The sequence below is a fragment of the Sorghum bicolor genome, chromosome 1 (genome assembly GCF_000003195.3).
Source record: "Sorghum bicolor cultivar BTx623 chromosome 1, Sorghum_bicolor_NCBIv3, whole genome shotgun sequence".
NCBI lineage: Eukaryota > Viridiplantae > Streptophyta > Magnoliopsida > Poales > Poaceae > Sorghum > Sorghum bicolor.
The window spans coordinates 20,016,309-20,038,875 of NC_012870.2; the positions used below are offsets into that span (position 1 = coordinate 20,016,309).

The 22,567-nt window shown below is 43.6% G+C and overlaps 1 protein-coding gene across 1 annotated transcript; it reads right to left on the reverse strand.

Moving 5' to 3' along the window:
* On the reverse strand, positions 17,446-22,567 carry LOC8070471 (flotillin-like protein 1). The gene is made up of 2 exons (XM_002467020.2): positions 21,537-22,567; positions 17,446-18,156 (listed from the first exon to the last, which is right to left on the reverse strand). Exons 1-2 carry the CDS (start codon positions 22,470-22,472, stop codon positions 17,677-17,679), a joined length of 1,416 nt encoding a protein of 471 aa, XP_002467065.1. The 5' UTR covers positions 22,473-22,567; the 3' UTR covers positions 17,446-17,676.

The following is a 22,567-nucleotide window of genomic DNA, read 5'->3' on the forward strand; positions in this document are numbered from 1 at the left end:
TCTAGCCCAATGCATTAGATTGTCCATTGCCGACATGCATAGGAACGAGTCACTGCTGATAGCTGCATCCTACTTTTGGTTAGACACCCTCAATGCTTTTGCCTTTGGTCACGGCCCTGCTTCTCCTACTCTTTTCGACGTAGCTATGCTTACTGGTCTAGATATATCTTCTGCCGATAGCACCCACTTTTTTGATACTGCCCCTAGTGCCAAAGTGGAGACTCGCGCTATTGGCGGTTGGTCGGGGTACATTCAGAAGTACCGCGGGAAAGGATCTGTCACCATAAAGGAACAAACCACCTTTCTGAACATGTGGCTGGACAAGTTTATATTCTGTGGTCGATCGGCAGGACCGACTTCTGTCTACCTATCGGCAGCAGAAAGACTGGCTAACGGTGGCCGATTCCCTCTCGGCCGATACTTGCTTGGCGCTGCTTACCACCTTCTCCATCAAGTAGCCCAGAAACTTCTGCTCGGCCAATCCACTGGCAACTTGGGAGGCCCCTGGTGGTTTGTCAACATGTGGCTCAATCTGCATCTGCACAAGCGTCTCAACTTCAACCTGTTCACACAGCGTTTTCCAAGAGATATAGCTGAAAACCATGTATTGGGTGAAGAGGAATCGGCAACACGCGCCCCCTTGAACTTTGGCGAAGCTGTCATAGTTCTGCCTGGTTCAGGGGGTAATCCAGATCAGATCGGCCGATTCTTCCAGACTCTGTATGAGGGTTTGACTAGAGACGAACGACCATGGTTGGCTTATGATGACCCAGATAGCATGCTCCCTCTGACCTTCAATCCATTTGACGAAGCTCTCGACAGGGACAATGAGGTGATGATGGCAATTGTGACCCCCAGAATCATTCCAGTGAATTTCTTTGGTAGCACAAAAACCTCCCCTCAAACTTACGAATTTTACAATCCATCGGCATTAGCTCGCCAGTTAGCTTTCGGCCAGTTGCCGATTGCACTTCCTTATGCCGATGTGATAAAACCCAGAGAAACTATCAACAACCTTCTTGAGTGGACTCGAGCAGCCCAACTACCACCAAACGCCGATATAGATGTAGATCTGTCAGAATGGGTTCCGGCTACTTTTATCACTGAGGCATACAAGTTATGGTGGGCAGAATGGAAAGAGCATCTATTCTGCAGATCGGCACTTTCATACCGCGGCATGATTGACTCCGAATACGAAGTTCCCGATGACACTGTAAGTAACTCAAACCAACGTTTCATTTTTTCAATATTACCTCCATCGGCAGCTTACCCTTGTATTCCTTTTGCAGGTTGACAATATTCCTCCATTGGTTAGCAGGAGTGGCAGGCCGATCGACTTGTTTCCATCAGGCCCGATTTCCTCAATCGGCCACAATGCTCCCACCCTAGCTTCCATCGTGCATCGGGGTGTACGCCTCAGAAAAGTCACCACCAGAAGAACCCAGACATCACCAACGGTTGCTGCTCCCACTCTTGCGCGGGCTTTCAAGGCAATTTGTCAAATCTTTTCCTTTATGCTGACTATCTTTATATCGGCTATATTTATGCTTATAAACTCTTGTTCATTATTGCAGCAAACCGGCACATCGGCGAAAGCCAGGTGTGAGAGTACCGATGCCCCCTAGTCTAGCCAACCCAAGAGAAAGGGCACCACGGGTGCTAAGACTGGAACAAAGCGCCAGAAGGTAGCAACTTCCCCTCCTCCTCCGGTATCTCCAATTCCGGTGGAGTCTTCCCCTTCTTCTCCAGAAGTCCAGACGCAGCAAGCACCATTTCCCCAGCCAATGCAGGAAGCACCACAGATGGAAGAACTCCAGCAGGAAGAACCTCAAACGGAAGGCACATCAGCTGACGTGGGTGAACAAATAACTGGCCCATCTGGTTCAATCACATCATCGGCAGTTCCCCCGATCCAAACAACTGTTGTTCCTCCTCCGGGTAACATATTTTAATAATACTGCCGCCGATGAACTTATTCTCATTTAGTCTCATAACCCTTTCTGTCTTCTTTCAGTCGATATCGTTCCATCGGCAACATTTGCCGATCAACCTGTAGCTCCATCGGTATCTTTGAGTCAAAGGCAAGAAATTGCCTTGAAACAAGTAAGTCATCCAATTTTTCCACCAGTATCGTCTGCCGAAACTTTGACCATAAAAATGACTTATTTCATTCTCATTTTCAGGAACAAGATTCTCCCGATAGCTTATTCTCCTTCGCCATTGATATCTTCGAAGAAGAAGGTGAGGAAGCAAGCTCCTCTCGGGCAATTGGGACTGTATCGGCAGAAACCAGAGCTAAGCTGGAGGAGCTATCGGCCATACTTCATCAAGACACAGCTCAACTGGTCAACGATTCTGACCCAGCCAAGGCCCTGTTCAAAACCCTTAGAGGTCAAGTTCCTGCCGATGCTGAAGAAACCCTCTTCCATGCTGCACACCTAGAAAGCCGCCAGCTACAGTACGAGAGAGCCACTCGACGCCTTGCCGATAGAGCCGCTCAAATCCAGCTTTCTGAGGAGATGATGAAAGAAAAACTCTTAGCCGATGAGAAACATAAGAACATCGGCACCTTAAAGTCCTCAGGTGATGTACTGAAGCAGAAAGTATCTGATCTATCGGCAAAAAGAGAAGCTCTACTGGCCGAACTCAAGCAAGTAGAGGATGCTCTGTCTCAAGCCCAGCAAGAAGAGAGTCAACTGCCGGAGACCATCAAGCACCTTGAACAAGAACGAAACGTCCATGGTCGCAAAGCGCTGCAGTTGAAGAGGAAGCTGAAGCCGATAGAAGGTTCTGCCGATGATGATATCAAGGAGATAGAGACGGCCAATCAGATCCGGCTGCGCACCATATCGACAATCCAAGAGCTGCTGAACATCTGAAGCTTTCATCGGCAACACACCTTTGTTTTCCCGCTTTTAGCTTTTAGTCTAGCCGATAAGACTGTTATCGGCATCTTTTGAAACATTAAGTCTGCCCCTAAACATTTAAATCCAGCCGATAGGAGTGTTATCGGCACTTAAACTTTTATGCATCGACCCATATGCTGGGGTAGTACTTCTTTAAATATTTGCCATTTAATGCTCTGGGAAATTCAACTCCTTCGAGAGTTTCTAGAATATAGGCATTACCAGGAGCCGAGTGTCTTATCCGATAAGGACCTTCCCAATTAGGAGACCACTTCCCAAACTTCGAACTTTTAGTCCCGACTGGCAAGATCAACTTCCATACCAAATCCCCGTCAGCAAACTCCTTAGCTTTTACTTTCTTATCATACCATCTAGCAACTCTCTTCTTATTTTCTTCTATACTCATTAAAGCCTTTAACCGATGCCCTGCTAAATCATCTAACTCATCGGTCATCAAAGTGGCATAATCATCGGCAGCCAATTGATCTTGAACAGATAATCGCCTAGATCCAGCCTTAATCTCCCAAGGCAACACTGCATCATGTCCATACACCAATTGATAGGGTGACACCTTGGTTGATCCATGACAAGCCATCCGATAAGACCATAGTGCTTCATTTAACAATGTATGCCACCGCCTAGGATTTTCTTCAATCTTTCGTTTAATAAGCTTGATAATTCCTTTGTTAGACGCTTCGGCCTGCCCATTGGCTTGAGCATAGTAAGGAGAAGAATTCAACACTTTAATCCCCATACCGATCGCGAATTCATCGAACTCCCCTGACGTGAACATGGTGCCCTGATCGGTAGTAATCGTTTGGGGAATCCCAAATCGGTAAACAATATGTTCCTTTACAAAATCAACCATATTGGCCGATGTGACTTTCTTCAAAGGAATAGCTTCGACCCACTTAGTGAAATAGTCAGTGGCAACTAGGATGAACTTATGCCCCTTGCTAGATGGTGGATAAATCTGGCCGATCAGATCGATGGCCCATCCCCGGAACGGCCAAGGTTTTATTATAGGATTCATAGCCGATGCGGGTGCTCTCTGGATATTACCGAACTTTTGACAACCTTGACATCCCTTGAAATATTTAAAACAATCTTCAAGTATGGTTGGCCAAAAATATCCATTCCTTCGAATCATCCACTTCATCTTAAAAGCTGACTGATGTGCTCCACACACTCCTTCATGGATTTCCCCCATCAAACTTCTGGCTTCATCATCACCCAAGCATCGGAGAAGAATTCCGTCGACAGTTCGATAATACAATTCATTTTCAAGGAGCACATACTTGGTTGCCTGAAATCGAACCCGTCTTTCAACTTTTTTGGATGGATCTTTTAGATAATCAATAATTTCTTTCCTCCAGTCACCGGCACTGACTGCCGATGTCGCATTAACCATAGGCTGATATCCCGAGGCATGCTGGGCTAACCGATTAGCGTCTTCATTGTGCAATCGGGGAACATGCTCCAATCGGAAGTCCTTGAATTCCTTTAACAGTTGCATACTTTTCTCGAAATAGGTTATGAGAACTTCACTTCGGCATTCATAGCTTCCGGCCAATTGATTTATAATCAACATAGAATCCCCGAATATTTCAACAGCATCAGCACGAACTTCTCTTAACAACTCCAATCCCTTGATCAGAGCTTGATACTCAGCCTGATTATTTGTCGATGTAGCAACAATCGGCAAGGAAAACTCATACTTCCTCCCCTTAGGGGAAACCAATACAATGCCGATTCCTGCCCCCCGGTCACAGGTAGATCCATCAAAGAAGAGCGCCCAGGGTGCAATTTCCAAGGTTTCCACTAGACCGCAATGCTGAGTCACAAAATCGGCCATGATCTGCCCTTTGACTACCTTAGCCGATTCGTAACGCAAATCGAACTCCGACAGCGCTAAAATCCATTTGCCGATCCTACCACTCATAATCGGCATGGACAGCATGTATCGGACCACGTCATCTTTGCAAACAACAGTGCATTCAGCCGATAACAGGTAATGTCTCAGCTTGATACATGAAAAATATAAGCATAAGCATAGTTTCTCAATGGCCGAATACCTGATTTCAGCATCAATCAACCTCCTACTCAAATAATAAATCACCCTTTCTTTCCCTTCAAACTCTTGAACTAGAGCTGAACCGATAACCGATCCATCGGTAGATAAATACAATCTGAAGGGCTTTCCTTGTTGAGGTGGAACTAGGACTGGAGGATTTACTAGATACCTCTTGATTTCATTCAGAGCCAACTGCTGTTCTTCTCCCCAAATAAACTCTTGATCGGCTTTCAATTTAAGAAGAGGACTGAAAGCACGGATCCTACCAGATAAATTCGATATAAATCTTCTGATAAAATTCACCTTGCCGATCAAGGATTGGAGCTCGGTTTTATTGGTAGGGGCCACTATTTTATTGATGGCATCAATAGATCTTCGACTAATTTCAATACCCCTCTGATGTACCATGAAACCAAGAAACTGCCCTGCCGATACGCCAAACGCACATTTGTTGGGATTCATCTTCAATCCATGCTTCCTTGTGCACTCTAGCACTTTTCGTAAATCGGCAAGATGCTTTGAGAAATCTCCAGATTTAACCACCACATCATCAATATAAATTTCTACGATCTTGCTGATGAACTCATGAAATATAAAATTCATAGCCCTTTGATAAGTAGCACCAGCATTCTTTAACCCAAAAGTCATGACTATCCATTCAAATAGTCCAACATGACCAGGACACCTGAATGCGGTTTTTGGAATATCCTCCTCTGCCATGAATATTTGATTGTAACCTGCATTACCATCCATGAAACTGATGACCCGATGGCCAGCCGCAGCGTCAACCAGTAGATCGGCGACAGGCATTGGGTATCCATCCATCGGCGTAGCTTTATTGAGATTCCTGAAATCAATGCACACCCGAAGCTTCCCGTTCTTCTTGTAAACCGGAACAACATTGGAAATCCATTCGGCATACCGACACTGCCGAATAAACTTAGCTTCAATAAGTTTAGTGATCTCGGTCTTAATATCAGGTAGAATGTTAGGATTACATCGGCGGGCTGGTTGCTGATGTGGCCGAAATCCAGACTTGATGGGTAACCGATGTTCAACAATTGATCGGTCTAAACCAGGCATCTCTGTATAATCCCAAGCAAAGCAATCTTTATATTCCTTTAACAAACTAGTTAACTGCCGTTTACACTCAGGATCTAATTTAGCACTAATAAAAGTAGGCCTAGGCTTATCACCGCCACCTATATCTACTTCTACCAACTCATCGGCCGATGTGAATCCCTGGCCCAATTTTCCATCATCGGCGAATCTATCCATTAAAAACCGTCGTCAGAACCGACTGCTTGGATCGGTGGAATCTCATAATCGGCAACTTTGAGAAAATCTTTCTCCCAAACTTCTCCTGAAATGCACCTGGTCCTTTCGTAAGTATCCGCTTCTGCCGATGCGATAACATAAGAAGAATCTCCTGGGACAATCTCAATCTTGTCACCTACCCACTGAACCAAGCATTGATGCATTGTAGATGGGATACAACAATTGGCATGAATCCAATCCCTCCCCAATAATAAATTGTAGGCACCTTTTCCGCTAATCACGAAAAAGGTCGTCGGCAAGGTTTTGCTGCCGATGGTCAATTCTGCGCATATCGCCCCCTTGACTGGAGACACGTTTCCTTCAAAGTCTTTGAGCATCATATCGGTCTTGGTCAAATCTTGATCCCCTTTCCCAAGCTTCCGATATACTGCATACGGCATAATATTAATGGCAGCCCCACCATCAACTAGGATTTTGGTCATTGGCTGCCCATCAACCCTTCCTTTGAGGAACAGAGCTTTAAGATGTTGCCTCTCGTTATCGGCAGGTTTCTCAAAGATAGCCGTCATCGGATCCAGAGCCAACTGAGCTATTTGATCAGAAAATTCCAACTCGTCATCACTGGCTGGTGCAAGAAACTCCATCGGCAACATGAAGACCATGTTGACGCCTGCCGATGGACCTTCCCTCTTAGTGCCTGACGGCTGCCGATTTCCAGAGTTCTCTTCCTTGTTTAGCTCTTCTTGCCTTTCACGTTGCAATCTCCTTTTCTGTGTCTTGGTTAATCCTCCAGGGCACCATGGAGGAAGTGGCCTTTGCCTTGCCGTCGGGCGTCGGTTCTCCCTTGACTCCATACGATGCGTGTTAGCATCCCTGCAAAATATGAATTCATCGGGAACCCGCGCATCAGCCATTTCCTCGAGCTCTTCTTGGTTCCTGGGAAAATACTGGACACGGTCACTAAGTCTGTTGTGCCCACTAAATCTGCCCCCCAGCCGGTCATGAACTGACACCCTTCCTCTGATCGGCCCATTAAATCGCCGTCCATCATTATGATAATGCCGATTGGTCCTATCGTACCGATCATAACCGTTGCACTCAGGGCAGTCTCTGATAGTAGGAAGCTTGATATTTTCCTCCCAACAATGGATGAAGAATGGACAATTCCAATGATCCCTGTGCCGATTCCACTCCTGTCGGCGCCTTTCTTCTTCCCGTCGATAATCTTCCTGCTGGCGCCGATACCGATCTTCCCGTTGTTGCCATGTTTCTCGAGGCCTTCTATGAGTTATGACGATACCAGATCGAGGAAGCCTTCCTGAGCTAGTTCCTTCCTGAACCAAGCCCTTACTTCTTGCATCGGCAGTAGTAACTTGATGCTGAGGATCTACCGATGCACTCTTCTCAGCTGTCTCCGATGTTAAGACCTTAGCCTTCCCCTTAGCATCCAACATGTTTGTCGGGAAAGGATGTTGGTCTATCTTCATCGGCTTCTGGGCTTTGGAACTGTCAAACTTGATTCTCCCTGACTCTATAGCCGATTGCAGCTGCTGTCTGAATACTTTGCACTCGTTGGTGTCATGGGAAGTTGCATTATACCACTTGTAATATCTCATCCTCTTCAACTCTTCTGCCGATGGGATCACATGGTTAGGTGACAGTTTGATCTGACCTTCCTGAAGTAGAAAGTCAAATATCCTATCAGCCTTAGCGGTGTCAAAAGCAAACTTCTCTGGTTCCTTCTGCCCAAAAGGGCAAGACATTGGCTTCTTGTTTTTTACCCATTCTGCCAAGCCGATTACTGGTTCTTCATCAGAATCTGAGCTTGTTGCTTCATCAACAAATGACACTTTCTTATTCCATGCCCTCTTAGGCTCGAAAGGCTTGATGTCTTGATCAGATATCCTCTGCACCAAGTGACTTAAACTTTCGAACTCCTGAGAGGCATACTTATCCCTGATATGTGGCAACAAACCCTGGAAAGCCAAATCGGCTAGCTGCCGATCATCCAGAACCAGGCTATAGCATTTATTCTTGACCTCTCGTATCCTCTGCACAAATCCCTCAACCGACTCATCATTACGTTGCCTCAACTTGACCAAGTCGGTGATCTTCTTCTCATGAACCCCCGAGAAGAAGTATCTGTGGAATTGCTTCTCTAGATCGGCCCAAGTAATTACCGAGTTGGGAGGTAATGATATGAATCAAGTAAAGGCCGATCCAGACAATGATGATGAAAATAGACGAACTCTCAATTCGTCCCTGTTACCAGCCTCTCCACACTGAATAATGAACCTGTTGACATGCTCCATGGTTGACGTGTCGTCCTGTCCGGAAAACTTTGTAAAATCCGGTACCTTGTACCGATGTGGAAGCGGGATCAAATCATACGCTGGAGGATACGGTGTCCGATAAGAATAAGTGTTGACTTTGGGTTTTATCCCAAATTGTTCCCTCATTACTTCAGCAATCTTATCGGCCCAATACGCATCGGCATCTTGCCGATGGGGCGGCTGCGGATCTGGCACTTGGTGGCGAACCTCCATGTGTCTGTTTGGGACGTGACCTGCATGGAACATTGTATTGGTCACCTGTCCTCCAATCTGCGGACTACCAAACTGCTGTCCACCGATTAGCTGTCCTCCGAGTTGCTGCCCAAAATTCATTGGCTGGTTGGGAATCCCCTGACCTTGGAACCCGGGATAGACCTGCCCTTGCTGGAACCCTGTAGTCTGATAACTCTGCTGGGGCGATTGTGGAAAGGCTTGCTGTCCAAGCCATCCATTATTAGCGTTCATCGGCATAGGTGCTGTCGATGATTGGTAATTGGGTACCGTCGTTGAATTGACATACCCCGACTGGGCCATAGGCCTCTGTTGCATCAGCATTGACTCTACCGATGCGTTGGGCATCTGGAACATTGAATCTTGAGGATTTCCAGTGTGAGGCCTTGCAGTAGTAGTTGTGGTATACCGAGGACTCTGGTTCACCGGCACATTGGAAGGTGCCGATGTCATAGGAGTTTTGCCCCTCATGTCAGTTATCTGTGATGTTCCCGGCGTCAACTCTGGAGGCATACCATAACCCCACCAGTTGGGAGGAAGAGTCAACCCTGACATTGCCGATGCCAACATATCTGTTGTCAGTTTATGCTGCCCGACTGAAATTTGTGGGTTGGTTGCCATCGGCATAGATAGTGCACCAGTAGTCCCCGATGTACTTGGAGGGACGGCAGACTGTGCACTTGCATTCGTCAAGGCAGCCGATGGAGCCGTGACCTCTGGTGCCGTTGGCTGATGATGGGAGGGCCCCACATAATCTGGCGGGATTTGTCCTTCCTTGAAAGTTCTTGCTACGGCGTTGAAAACCGTATTAGACAGCACACCAGCTTGGTTAATCAACGCTCGATTGATGGCATTGTCAACCATATCTTGAAGCTTGCCAGGATTGGCGTCAAAGGTGACTTGCCGTGGTGCCGGCAGTGCATCTTTCTGGACCACTTCGCCGCTCCTGTTTATGCTGAAAGACCTCAGGCATTGCTGCTTAAACACTTCCATGGCTTGGGCAATAGCTTGCTTTTGCTCATCCTTGAGGTTGGCCTCCGTCACGGGGATGACGTTGTCTTGATCGAGGTCAGAGATCGACATGTTGATCTTGATCTTGAATCTGTCCCACCGGGCGTGCCAAAAGATGTGTTGATGCAAAACTGGTCTGCAAACACAAAGGGCTAATACCCGATTCAAACGTTAAGGCGTGCCAGCCGATTTGACCTTACTATCGGCAAAGGTGATAACTCGAATACTTTAGTCCTGACAACAGCGATGCGCCCGGATGTCACGGCTAAGAGGTACTCACGCGGAACTCGAGAACACGCCGAGCTTAAGTCGACGGATTCCTAAGAACTCGTAATAAAAGGAAAAAGAATATGACGAAGTCGTCGAAGAGTAAATGCTGAAATATGAGTAAAAACGTGTGTTTGATTGATTGATTGATTCTTATTACAAGGTCTTAGGGTTTATATTTATACCCTGCTCAAAGAGCTACAACCAGACACGATTAGAATTCGAATTCCAAATTACACAGAATTCGTATACAAAACGATGCAAATAATTAAGGAAATAATAAAACTATCCTTCGTGGCAAACCGAGACTCCTCCACATGACAACTGGCAGCTTCTGGACTCCTCCTTCGCATCATCGGCAATCCCCTTGTCATAGTCATCGGCAGACCTTTTTATCCAGCTATCGGCACCATATTACTGCCCGTGGACTTAGTCACATTCAACCTCTCCCTCATCGGCAACCATCCTCATCGGCAACCCGCATCGTACTACCACCTTATCCTGTCATCCTAGACACGTGTCCAAAAACGGTGTCAACAGTAATGATGAGTTTTTCAAGTAGCTAAAAAAGTTAGAAGCTCCAACAGATTACAAAATATTGCTCCTAAAAATAGAAGATAATTTTATCAGGAAAATCATCCAATTACTTTTATAGTTTCTTTATCCCTTGTACAATATATTTGCATTAGAACCTTATACTTACTCTTATTCTTCTTCCATACTCTTCTTCCCCGCCTGTCCTTCTACTTCTAGACTATATTGGAATTTTTCTAAGTGCAATAAGATCGGAAGTTGAGATATGAAGTTGTTGTAGAGTGTTTTTTTAATCTTGTCAAAAATGAAGATTGGTAATAGATTTTGAAAACCCTCGGAGATGCTCTAACCCCGCACTGAGTTTTTGAGGCTTTGCTACCTGTGAACTCCAAGAGATCGATCCTTCATAAAATTCATGTTCTAGGTAACTCTTACAATTGATTTTAGAGAAAAATAGCAGTTGGTTTGAGAATAATGTCACTTATATATGTCAGAGATTTGGACTCACGAGCTGCGCTACCCTGGCGCCTATTTTCCTTGACGTGATTTAAGTGATAGTATTGTCCTTGCTACATTTGCTGCAATTCTATATTTGCAAAACCTTTCGTTCCTTAGATTTTTCAATTTTATAGTTGTGATCTCATAAACTCTTTTTTTCCCCTCTTTGGGGTACATTTTTTGTTCGAAGGACGAAGAAGTGTGGATGCTTATATTCCATAATATATGGGCCACATTCTCCCTGCAACTTATTTTTCCAGGGGGCGCGATCTATCAACTGGGCCTCTAGTGATGTTTTTTTATGCAGCCGCCTCTAGAAAGAAAAAACGAAGATATTTGAAAATTGTTTATCTAGTACTAGTGTAGACCGTAGAGTGCTAAAAAAAATCAAAGAAGTGCAACTCGGTATAACGCAGTTGGAAAGCACTTGGAATGCCTTCTTCAGTGTTTCAGTCGTTCTCGTACCCTTCTTTGGATTGTCTATTTTTTAATACAGAAGAATGCCCCGCGCGTTGCTGCGGGAATTACCGGTAAAATTATACTATCATAATATATGCTAATAGATGATTTTTAGTATTCTAGCATAGACAACTTAATATATATATATATATATATATATATATATATATATATATATATATATATATATGTTAGAAAATGATGTGGTTTGCTAATGTGAATAACATAGATACAAGATAAATGATATATGTTAGTTCGATTTATTAGTGGATAATGATGTGAACACTTTGCATGGCGGGATAATGTATTAGTGAGATGATTTAGTGGATGTTGATGTGGACGTTTTGCATGGCAAGAGAATTAGTTAGTGGGATGCTCTAGTAGATGATGATGTGGATGCTTTGCATGTCAAGAGAATTAGCTAGTGGGGTTTATCTATATAAGCGATATAGATAACATTTAAATAACATATAAAGATGTTCAACTACCATTTAAAAATGCCTAAAGTGAGGATAGCTCGATTTGTTATATTTCTTTTCATTGAAATTGTCCACTCGAATTTAAGTCTTCCATCACTTAGGTTTTCTATGTAACACCATGATTTTTTCTATTTCTTACATTTTTTATGAAAATAAACCTATTTCTGTGATTTTTTTTGCAATTCATATATTTCAAAGGAGCCTTATATATGCTTTTTTCAGAGGCCTGCCTGGGCTACCGCCCGAGGCGTTGCCCAGAAATCTCTTACCAGTTTCTTTGTCCAGCCCAAGAAAACCCATACAATATAGATTTAGTCTTATCAAATGCGGTATAAAAATACTGAAAGGTCCAAATGGCTAGAGGAGGATTGAATAGCCTATTTAAAAATTCTACAAACTTCACTAAGCAAGTGAGTTAGTAAAACAAATAGCGAAGCAATTCTAGCACTAGCTTAACTAAGCTATGCAAGCCACCTATACAAACTAGTACAAGGCTAAACACTAAAGCACAACAACCAAAGAACTAAGCTAAACAAGCTACACAACTAGCAAGGTATGCACAAAAGTAAAGGAGAGGTGAGTGATTGTTATACCGACGTTGTGGAGTAGAAATATAGCCAATCAATCAATCACAACAATAAGAGAATCCTCGGCAAGAGATGACACAAGATTTTTTACCGAGGTTCACTTGCTTCCCGGCAAGCTAGTCCTCGTTGTGGCGATACACCCACTTGATGGATCACGAGCTAATTGGCAATCTAAAGCCAAACCCTCAGCGGGTGCCGCACATCCACTCACAAGATGGGGATCCTCCAAGCCACGAGCAATCCACTAGAGTAGCCAATTGCGATCTCCCACGGGAAAGGCTCAAGAACCCCTCACAAATCACTTGGTGAGGCTCGAAACAATCTCCAATCACGAGCTCAACACCACCGCTGCTCCAAGCCGTCTAGGGCGTCGGGAAACACCCAAGAGTAACAAGAAATCCGCAGCAAACTCAAGTATCAAGTGCCACTAAATGCAACTCTCAAAGCAATGCACTTGAATCTCACTCAATCTCACTAGGATGAGCAATCAAGCAAGGAGATGAGTGAAGGGAGTGTTCTCTAGCTCAATGTATGTCTCAAGTAATCAAATGTGCAAGAGTTAACCTCCCAAAGCCGGCCACCAACTATTTATAAGCCCCTCAAAGAAACTAGCCGTTGGCCACTTTCACTGGGCTGAAAACGGGGGCACCGGACGCTACTAAGTGAGCACCGGACGCTCGACTCCCTGCGTCCGGTGCACTGGAGTTGGCCACGTGTCGAACTTGAATCTCGTGCGTCAGTTTCTAACGGCTACCTGCAACACACCGGACGCTCTGCAAGTCCACACCGGACGGTCCGGTGCTCACCGGACTCGTGCGCAGAGAGTTTGTCAAACTCGCGACCTCACCGGACGCTGGGCACCGGACAGTCCGGTGCTCACCGGACTCGTGCGCAGAGAGGGTTGCAAAAACCCCTCACAACGGACGCTAACCACCGGACGCTCTCAGAGTGCGTCCGGTGCTTAACCCTAGCAGGGTCAGGCACACCGGACGCTGAGGCCAGCGTCCGGTGCCTCCGCACTCAGCGTCTGGTGAGTGTTTCTCAGTGAGAAAACACTCCCGCGACTTCACCAAATTCTCATCGGCGCAATAGAAAATATACTCTTATTTTTCTCAAAAGCGCCAACAAGTGTTAACACCAGGAAATCCACACTCCTCTCAACCCTAGGAAATCCACCTCCTTTGTAAAAGTGCTAACACCAACAAGTGTTCACCACCAAAGTGCATGTGTGTTAGCTTTTCACAAACATTTTCACCAAAGGAGTTAAGTTAGCACTTTACTAGATCCTAATGCATATGCTCAAGATGTAGACCTAGTAGCACTTGATTCGAGAGATGACCGTGATTTTCCCTCTTGATAGTCGGCTATCTATCCTAAACCCGGTCAATCACTTCTCTACTCATCTTAGACCGGCAAAAGTAAAACCCTATGTTTATACCTTTGCCTTGATAACTTTGCTCCTCGTCTATCACCATGATCTTCACTCATGCTTCATCCTTTTGTGATCATATGGCCACCTTTCCATGCCACCATGCACCTTCATCACATGTGTTGTTATGCCTAACTCACATCACTCAAACACAAGGCATTAGCAACTTGGTGTCATTAATTACCAAAACCAAACTTGGACTTTCAAATACCTTATACTATTTTTAGCCCTCCCTTTGAGGTGTTTCTGGATCCGCAACTGCTTCTTTGATGGAACATGTCTGTCGTCAGTCGAGAGACCTGTTTGCAGAGGCGGACCGACCAGTAGGGCGAGGTCGGGCGGCCGCCCTAGGTGCTTGCCGGTGAGCACCACTAGTACCCCGTAGTTCTTCAGCCGTCCATGGCGTCCGTCGTCCGTCATGGAGCATAGCGCCGCCGCCGCTGGATGTCGTGTTCGTGAGCTCCTGGAATCAAGATAGAAGATATTGGACGCATGGGCTAGTAGGCCGTTTTTCACTCTTGCCAACAACTTAAAAGGCCCATTTTCTGGCCCATTTTGGCCTAGAGAAGGTGCAGGGCACATCGCACAGGCCACAGGCGCTGGCTGGCTGCGGCGCTCGGCTTATCCGCTCCGGCCGCTCGCTGGTTGCGGCGCTCGGCTGTTCTCGAGCGGCGACGCGGCGCAGCGGCGCTCCAGCTCCAGGCGGCCAGACCAGCAAGCTAGGATCCCTCTTCCTCCTCCATTCCTCTTCTCTGCGCGGGTGTGCACAGCAGACCGGCATGCGGCAGTGGACGGCGGCCAGCGAGCTGCGAGCGGCACCGAGGGCGCAGCCGCGTAGAGCCAGCAGATGGAAGGGGGAGGAGATGAAGAAGCTAGAGCCGCGGCCGGTGATGTGTCTACCATGACAAGGAGGCCGGCAGCTGCAAATCCAACTCCATTGCGCCAGAAGCGGTATAAGAAATTAGGTAATGCCCAAAGCCCCAAAATTCCAAAGGCCAGAGTTAATTCATTGCAAATTGTTTGTCAATTAAAATAGACAGAGATAAGAGATTGATCTCTGATTCACCAATTGTAATAAATTGAATTGTTAATTGGTTTTGCAGATTTGAAAAGCTTTTATTCTAGCACAAATTTTGCAAGTGGAAGCAACACAGGGCCTAGTACTCATGAAAGTGGCAATTTGAATGTTGTTGTTGCTGAACCTACAGGACAAGAAGAGACACATCCTGAAACTGAAGGACAAGAAGAGACACATCCAACAGAAACAGTACATGGTGTAGGTGTTGAACAGGATGTTGAAGGTATTAAGGTTTTCAATCCAGATGTTCATCTTGTTTATGATCCGGCCCTTCGTATAGAAATTGATCAATTCCATCCGGATATTAGAGATGATGTTAGGAGGGCTTATTTGGTGAGGGGACCAACCAAACCTTATGGTCATAATTTTCCTAAGAAGCCAAATGATAAGAGGAAGTTTCTAAATAATTGGTTACAACAATTTGATTGGTTGGAATATAGTGTGGCCAAGGATGCAACATTTTGCTTGTACTGCTTTCTTTTTAAACAAAAGCCCTTAGAAACACATTTTGGTCATGATGCATTTAGTAAAGAAGGGTATAGAAATTGGAAAAATGCATATGATGGATTTCCTCAGCATGTTGGTGGCATCAACGAACTAGCTTGGTTAGACCCGGTGATACAAGATGGGGTTCTCATTTCACCACATTACTTCGTATTGAAAACATGTGAGAATCTGTAACAAAGGTATTGTCTATGGTTCATGGGGATGAACGCAATCATGGCAGAGCAGCTGGTTTGTTGAAGAAAATGGAGAGCTTTACCTTTGTTTTGAATATGAAGTTGATGTTGAAAGTGCTTCGTATTACTAATGAGTTATCTCTCTTACTGTAAAAGAAGGATCAGAATATAGTTCAAGCCATGTCATTGCTTGTGGATGTCAAAACACGTTTGGTGAACTTGAGAAATGGAGGTTGGGAGCCATTATTTGAAGAAGTGAAAGCCTTTTGTGTTGCAAAAAGGATAAAGTTGCCAGATTTCAGTGAGCGTAGACCAAGATGAGGTCGATCAAGACTTGATGACGACTTGATAACTAAAGAACATCATTATCGAGTGGACACTTTCTTGGCTGCACTTGATGCTATTCTCATAGTGATGGATCATCGCTTCAATGAGGTATCATCAGAGGTACTTATTTGCTTCTCTTGTCTTGATCCAAGAGATTCATTTGCTATGTTTAATGTGGAGAAGATTGCTCGGCTAACAGAGATCTATGATCAAGATTTTTCAATTGTTGATCGTTCTAATATAAGGGATGACCTTGAAACATTCATTTTACATGTGCGAAGAGTTGATGATTATAGAGCCTGTCATGATTTTGCAAGTTTGGCCATGAAGTTGGTTGAGAATAAAGCACACACTTCATTTCCAGTAGTCTATCGCATCATTGAGCTAGCATTGCTTCTTCCAGTGGCCATGGCATCAGTTGAAAGAGCTTTCTCAGCCATGAATATAATCAAGACTGATTTGCGAAACAGAATGAATGATGTATGGCTTAATGACTTGACTCTGTGTTACAATGAGAAGGAGATATTTAGAGAACTTGATCCTGAGAAAATTAAGGTGACATTTCAGTCCATGAAAGATCGAAAGATGAGTTTGCCTGCAAAGCGGTCTAGGGGTTCTTAGGACTGGTATGTACCTTCTTTTTTACCTTTTTTATATTCAAACTTCTTTTGTACCTTTTGTTTGTTGAATTATATATTACAACTTATTTATACCGGTATTATCGGTAAAGTTTTATAGCTGTACATAGCGTGCTAGCGCTTCGCCCTAGCTCACATTTTCTGCTGGGTCCGCCACTGCCTGTTTGTGCAAGGCTCTTATTATGTGTAGGTTGTATATGAACTTCTATTTAAGTTACTAATTAAAAATGTACTTCCTGCTTCCTAACAGTGGTACAATTGCGAACTGACCATAGCTCAGCTTGTTGGGTTTCTTGTTGGATTTATTCCAGGTGGCGCTATGCTTTCGGTGATAGACGATGTCCTCGTCGACAGCGATGAGCCTGTGCTGATTTCGTGAATCTTGTAATTTGTTGGCTCAGTCCTTCGAAGATGCTCATAGGTTGCGTACATGTTTTCATAGAGATAAGTGTGTGTGCATTGTGAGTATCAGCGCTGTACCATGTAATTCTAAAAAAACAATGGTACAATTACATGCACCACGTTAATTAAGGAGGTTTAGTGATTTTATTTTGAGATAAAAATGTCCACGCACACTTAAAAATACATCTTGTACAAGCGAATGTAGCAAGCACACATTACACTTTTTTTGATAAAGGAAGCTTTTATTAAATTCTCAAAGCGTTACATCATTACACGCTGTGACATTACATATACAGTTAAACACAATAATGATAGGAGGCGAGGTTCTGATTCAGCACATCGAATTAAACTTCACACAAACGGATAATCGAGCGAAAATGTACATTTAGCGAATTGAAGTCGTCTGGCAAACGCAAAGCTTCCCCATCTAGCTAGCTCAGCTCAGCTCAGCTCAGCTAGACGTGTCTACGGGCGGTCGGTCGACGTCAGAGTGCCCATCCACGCAGGCGGCAGCATCCCGGTCTGCTCGTGCACCGTGGTCAGCAGCGGCGGCAGCATCTTGTACACACTGGCCATCTCCTTCATGGCGCCGCCGCTGGCATCGCCGGCCTCTCCGCCGCCGGCGCCACTGCTCCACACGCTGATCTTGGGCTCGAGCCCCTTGATGGCGTCGGCGTTGATGCGGGCCATCTCCTGGTACACGCCCGAGCTGATCATGAGGTAGTCACGCAGCGCGCCGTAGCTGCCGCCCAGCGCCCCCAGCATGGCGGAGAGGTAGGCGCTCTGGGCCTGTCCCATGGCCGCCAGCCCCTCGGCCTCCTTCTGCTTCGCGTACAGCTCCGCCTCGGCGGACGCCCGGCGTGCCTCCGCCTCCTTCTCCTGCTCGAACAGCCGCGCCTCCGCGGCCTTCTGCCGGTTGTACAGCTCCCAGTTTGCTTGTTGCACCTACACATAGGAGTATATATTATATTATGAAGAGATACGCAGAAATATACATGCCTCGGGAGATCGACTTCACGTACAGGTCCGTGTTTTTATTGCTTCCATCCTTTCGAAAAATACATTTCTAGTTTTGTTTTGAGTCAAATTGTCCTAGAGTTGATCTAATATAGTAGAATATATTTGCTATCATAAATATTTCTCTCTTTTTTATAAGCTTATTAATCATATTTGTAAGATAGTTTGACCCTGTGTAAAAAATTAGAAATACACTCTTTTCAGAATAGAAGTAGTACAAAATGTGCAAACTTTTTTAAAAGGAGAATTATCATTTATCTCTCCGCGACTTCTATGAGAAATCAGTTCTTATACCATTGCATGTGCTTTATTAAATATGTTGTGTTATTGTATTTTTAATTTTGTTATAAATGAGGTTGCATTTTCCTTTTTTTATTGTATGGTGGCCTACTCTCTCTCTCTCTCTCTCTCTCTCTCTCTCTCTCTCTCTCTCTCATCCTCCATTATTTCTCTATTTTTTTCTCTCTAGAATAGTAGTAATGAATTTCCTTGACCATCTACTTGTTCTCGCCATCCTTCTCCATTTCCCTCTCTAGATTTAAGGTTTTGCATTTGATTTTCGAAGGATTTCACTTTGCTTGGTTCTAGTTGATTAGGGATTTGATCTTGTCATATGATTAATGATTGTTATGTGGTTTTTCTAGTTTAGTGTATTTAGTTTTATGTGATACACTAAATTATTATTAGTTTTACTAATAAAGTATATAAGTCTTGTTAGTGTATATCTGATTTTTTTATTGAAGTTTGTGTGAGTTAGAAATGATGTTCATCATTGTTGTGGATTGATTTTGTATTTTTGTTCGCATACATCATAATCATAGTTACAAATTGATGTATATATAATTTTATATGTGTATGTAACTTGCTTATCGTAAATTTTTAATTAGCTAATTTGGGTCTTATAGGCTACATTTCTTTTTTTTTTGCGAACTTATAGGCTACATTTCTAGTAGTTAATGTATATTTTTTAGTTACTTCCTTCTTTATTTTTATGTCTTGAATAGTAAGTAATATGTGTTTATTTTTACTAAGTTATACAATAAACTAAACTTCTTTGAAGTGAAGTGTAGTTTTATTTCTTGTATATCATGGAGGTCGCTGGTCATCGTAATATAAATTTAAAGTTTTAACAATTTCTAAGAAAATATTTATTGTTCCTTTATTCTTTTAAAATTGAATATATGATTTGCTTTGGCATGGCTTTTTTGCATTAGTTGTGCGTACATTTGTGTTTATAATCCATTTTTATCCCATCATTTTTAAGAGCTAGCAATGGTTAATGTACTTTGTTTCTGTATTATTAATGTAAATCTTGATACTATGAAATAAAAATATGATTTATAGTGTAAACCTTGATACTATGAATACAAATATGATTAATGTAATGATCATCGCAACTTACAGTAACTCGATCATGCTTAATTTATGAACCCAATATGCAGTTCCGTAATATTTCCCACAGCTCAGAGTTTTGTTTGATTTTTTTGTTGTCAAGACCATAAATATAACATGTTTTTGTTGTCAATTCCAAATTTAAGTTTTTTTCAAGCTTTTTGTAGTGCTGCTTGATGCATTCTATCTATTGATGCACTTGTGCTTCTGATGTTAGTTTTTATCATAGTGTTTATGTATTATAATTTTCATGTAGTTAGTGACCATATTTGTTTTTAGTGATGAACAGTGTGCCTAGGGCTTAGGCTAAATCACAACCATTTGTCTTAGGTGTATTAAAAACATGTCAAGTTAGTGTAACAAAATAACATTCGATGTGGCTGAATTGAAGGGATCAGATTACCATGGTGCTATGTGGCAGAATGTCATTGGATTAAATATCATTGACTTCTTACAGAGTTATTATGATATATGAATAGAGGCATCATAGAGAAGTGTCATGTCATTTGACATCGATTAGTTATTACTGTCATCATATATTTATATGAACTATGATTCTTCATTGATCCTGATGCCTGATGTAATATGAATGTCTATTGAATAAAATTTATTTTCCTAAATTATTTTAACATGATTGATCATTAATTTATTGTAGTATGTCATCTGATTTATATGGTTTAGTAGACTTCTACATTTTAAATGATTCGACTTTTCAGCTTGTTTCGACCCAATAAGTAGTTAACTTCAGCCTGCTATATGTAAAAAAACCAATAGTTATGTTTTTATATACCTTACTTGTTAATTCATGCTAAAATAAGTTCGCTTTAATTTTATATTAGATAATTTCTTAACATTAACTAGTTATAAAAAACACACTAACATCTATAGCATCATGTTAGTTTTATAAAATTAGTATATATATATATATATATATATATATATATATATATATATATATATATATATATATATGTGTGTGTGTGTGTGTGTGTGTGTGTGTGTGTGTGTGTGTGTGTGTGTGTGTGTGTGTGTGTGTGTGTGTGTGTGTGTGTGTGTGTGTTTTCAATAAATACATGGGCCAAAAGATATTGGTATATTTCAATACAAGATGAATGCACTTGCCAACATATACAGCTGTGTACCGTTATTACAATTTTGTTGGTAGTTTGTTTATGTGTTATAAAGATATTATGAACTAACATATTATTTTTATATAATCTTAGCTAAAGTTATTAATGTTTGACTTTAGAAAAAAAAACTAAAATGACTATTATCTTTATCCCTGCATAATTAATTCTTTTAGTTGGGTTAAGCCAAACTTTTTAAGTTTGACAGAATTTATAGAAAAGGAGCAAAAAGATTTATAACACCAAATTAGTATCATTAGATAAACCATAAAATATATTTTTAATGAATTTCATAAATATTTGTACTCTTTCTATAAGTTTTTCCAAATATGAAAACATTGTTTAATTTTAGATAACTCTTGAAAATGATTTTCTTAGTGACGAAGGGAGTAATATTCTAGATTCTGTATGGCAAAATCTATTGGCTGCCTAGGGAGGCAAAGAGAGAAAAGATGACAATTTCCATGTTTGATATGGTCTCTAAAGCCTGACTTTGGCTTCTTATTTTTATAAAAATATTTATTAAAAAATGATATATATATGTATATTTTTATAAAAGTATTTTTCAAGATAAATATATTCATATGGTTTTTATATTTTTAAACTCAACAATTTAAAAGTTATTCATGATTTATATTTCGAATACTTGATGCAAATATTTTTCAAAACAACTTTCTTTATAGTATACTAAATGTAAGTCAATACCGTGTGTACCAACATAAGTAGTACAAATGCACAGGTTAGCATATATGCGGCTGCCGGCTCGGCTGGGTATATATATATGCGTACCTTCATCTCGTAGTCAACGACGGCCTTACTGAGGTGCTCGGCCTTGAGCTTCTCCGTCTGCCTAGCCGCGTTCCGGCGCTCCACCTCCACCTGCAGCTCGGCGTCCCTGATGGCGACGGCCTTGGCGGCCTCGACCTCAGCCACCCGTGCCTGCTGCTCCCAGCCGGCCTTCTTCATGGCGAGCTCCGAGTTGGCGGCCGCCACCTCCGCCTCCCTCTCGTTCTCGAACACCTTCACCTCGGCCTTGACCCTGGCCTCCTCCTTGGCGCCCTCGCCCTGCCGCTTCACCGTGTACACCTTGGTCTCGGCGTCCACCTTGGCGGCGTTCTGCCGCGTGGTGCCGTCCCGCTCCTTGGCGCCGACCTCGCCCTTCATCCTCGCCTGGGCGACGTCCACCTTGGCCTGGTTCACCGCCTCCTGCTGCGTCTTCTGGCCCAGGTAGGAGAAGTACTCGTGCCCCGGCACGTCCACCAGCTGCTTCACGTTGGCGTTGTAGATGATGAGGCCGAACTGGTTGAGCTCCAGCTGCACGTTCTCGAACACGGCCTGCTTGAACGACTTGGTTCCGCGGAAGATCTCCTCCATGGTCATGGACGCCGCCAGCACCCGGGTCTCCCCCTCGATCACGCCCTTCACCAGCTCGTTCACGTGGTGCGACAGCTTGTCGTGCGGGGAGATGAGCTTGGCGTAGCGGAGGAGGCACTCGTCGTCGTCGGCGCGGGGGCCGATGGTGAAGACGGCGGGGAGGATGAAGGGCAGCTTCTCGGCGCTCATGGCCTGCACCTCGAACGTGTAGTTCACGGGGGAGATGTCGAAGCGCGTGCAGCGCTGCCCCGGCGCGATCCACGCCTTCTTCGCCAGCTTCACGTCGTTGATGCCGTACCCGGTGATCGCCAGGTACTCCGACGGGCTCGCGATCCGGTAAACGAAACCCATCCTCTGCTGCTGCTGTGTGCTCTGTGCAGCTGGATGTGGAAGCACAGAACCGACTACGTACAGGTTCGTGGTGCGCGTAGCAAGAAATTAATTAG

Excerpts from the sequence above, each read along its gene's own strand:
- LOC8070471 (XM_002467020.2), bottom strand. The coding sequence starts at position 22,472 with ATGGGTTTCGTTTACCGGATCGCGAGCCCGTCGGAGTACCTGGCGATC. Across the intron at positions 18,157-21,536 it reads TCGTTGACTACGAGATGAAG|GTGCAACAAGCAAACTGGGA; the intron begins GTACGCATATAT and ends TCCTATGTGTAG.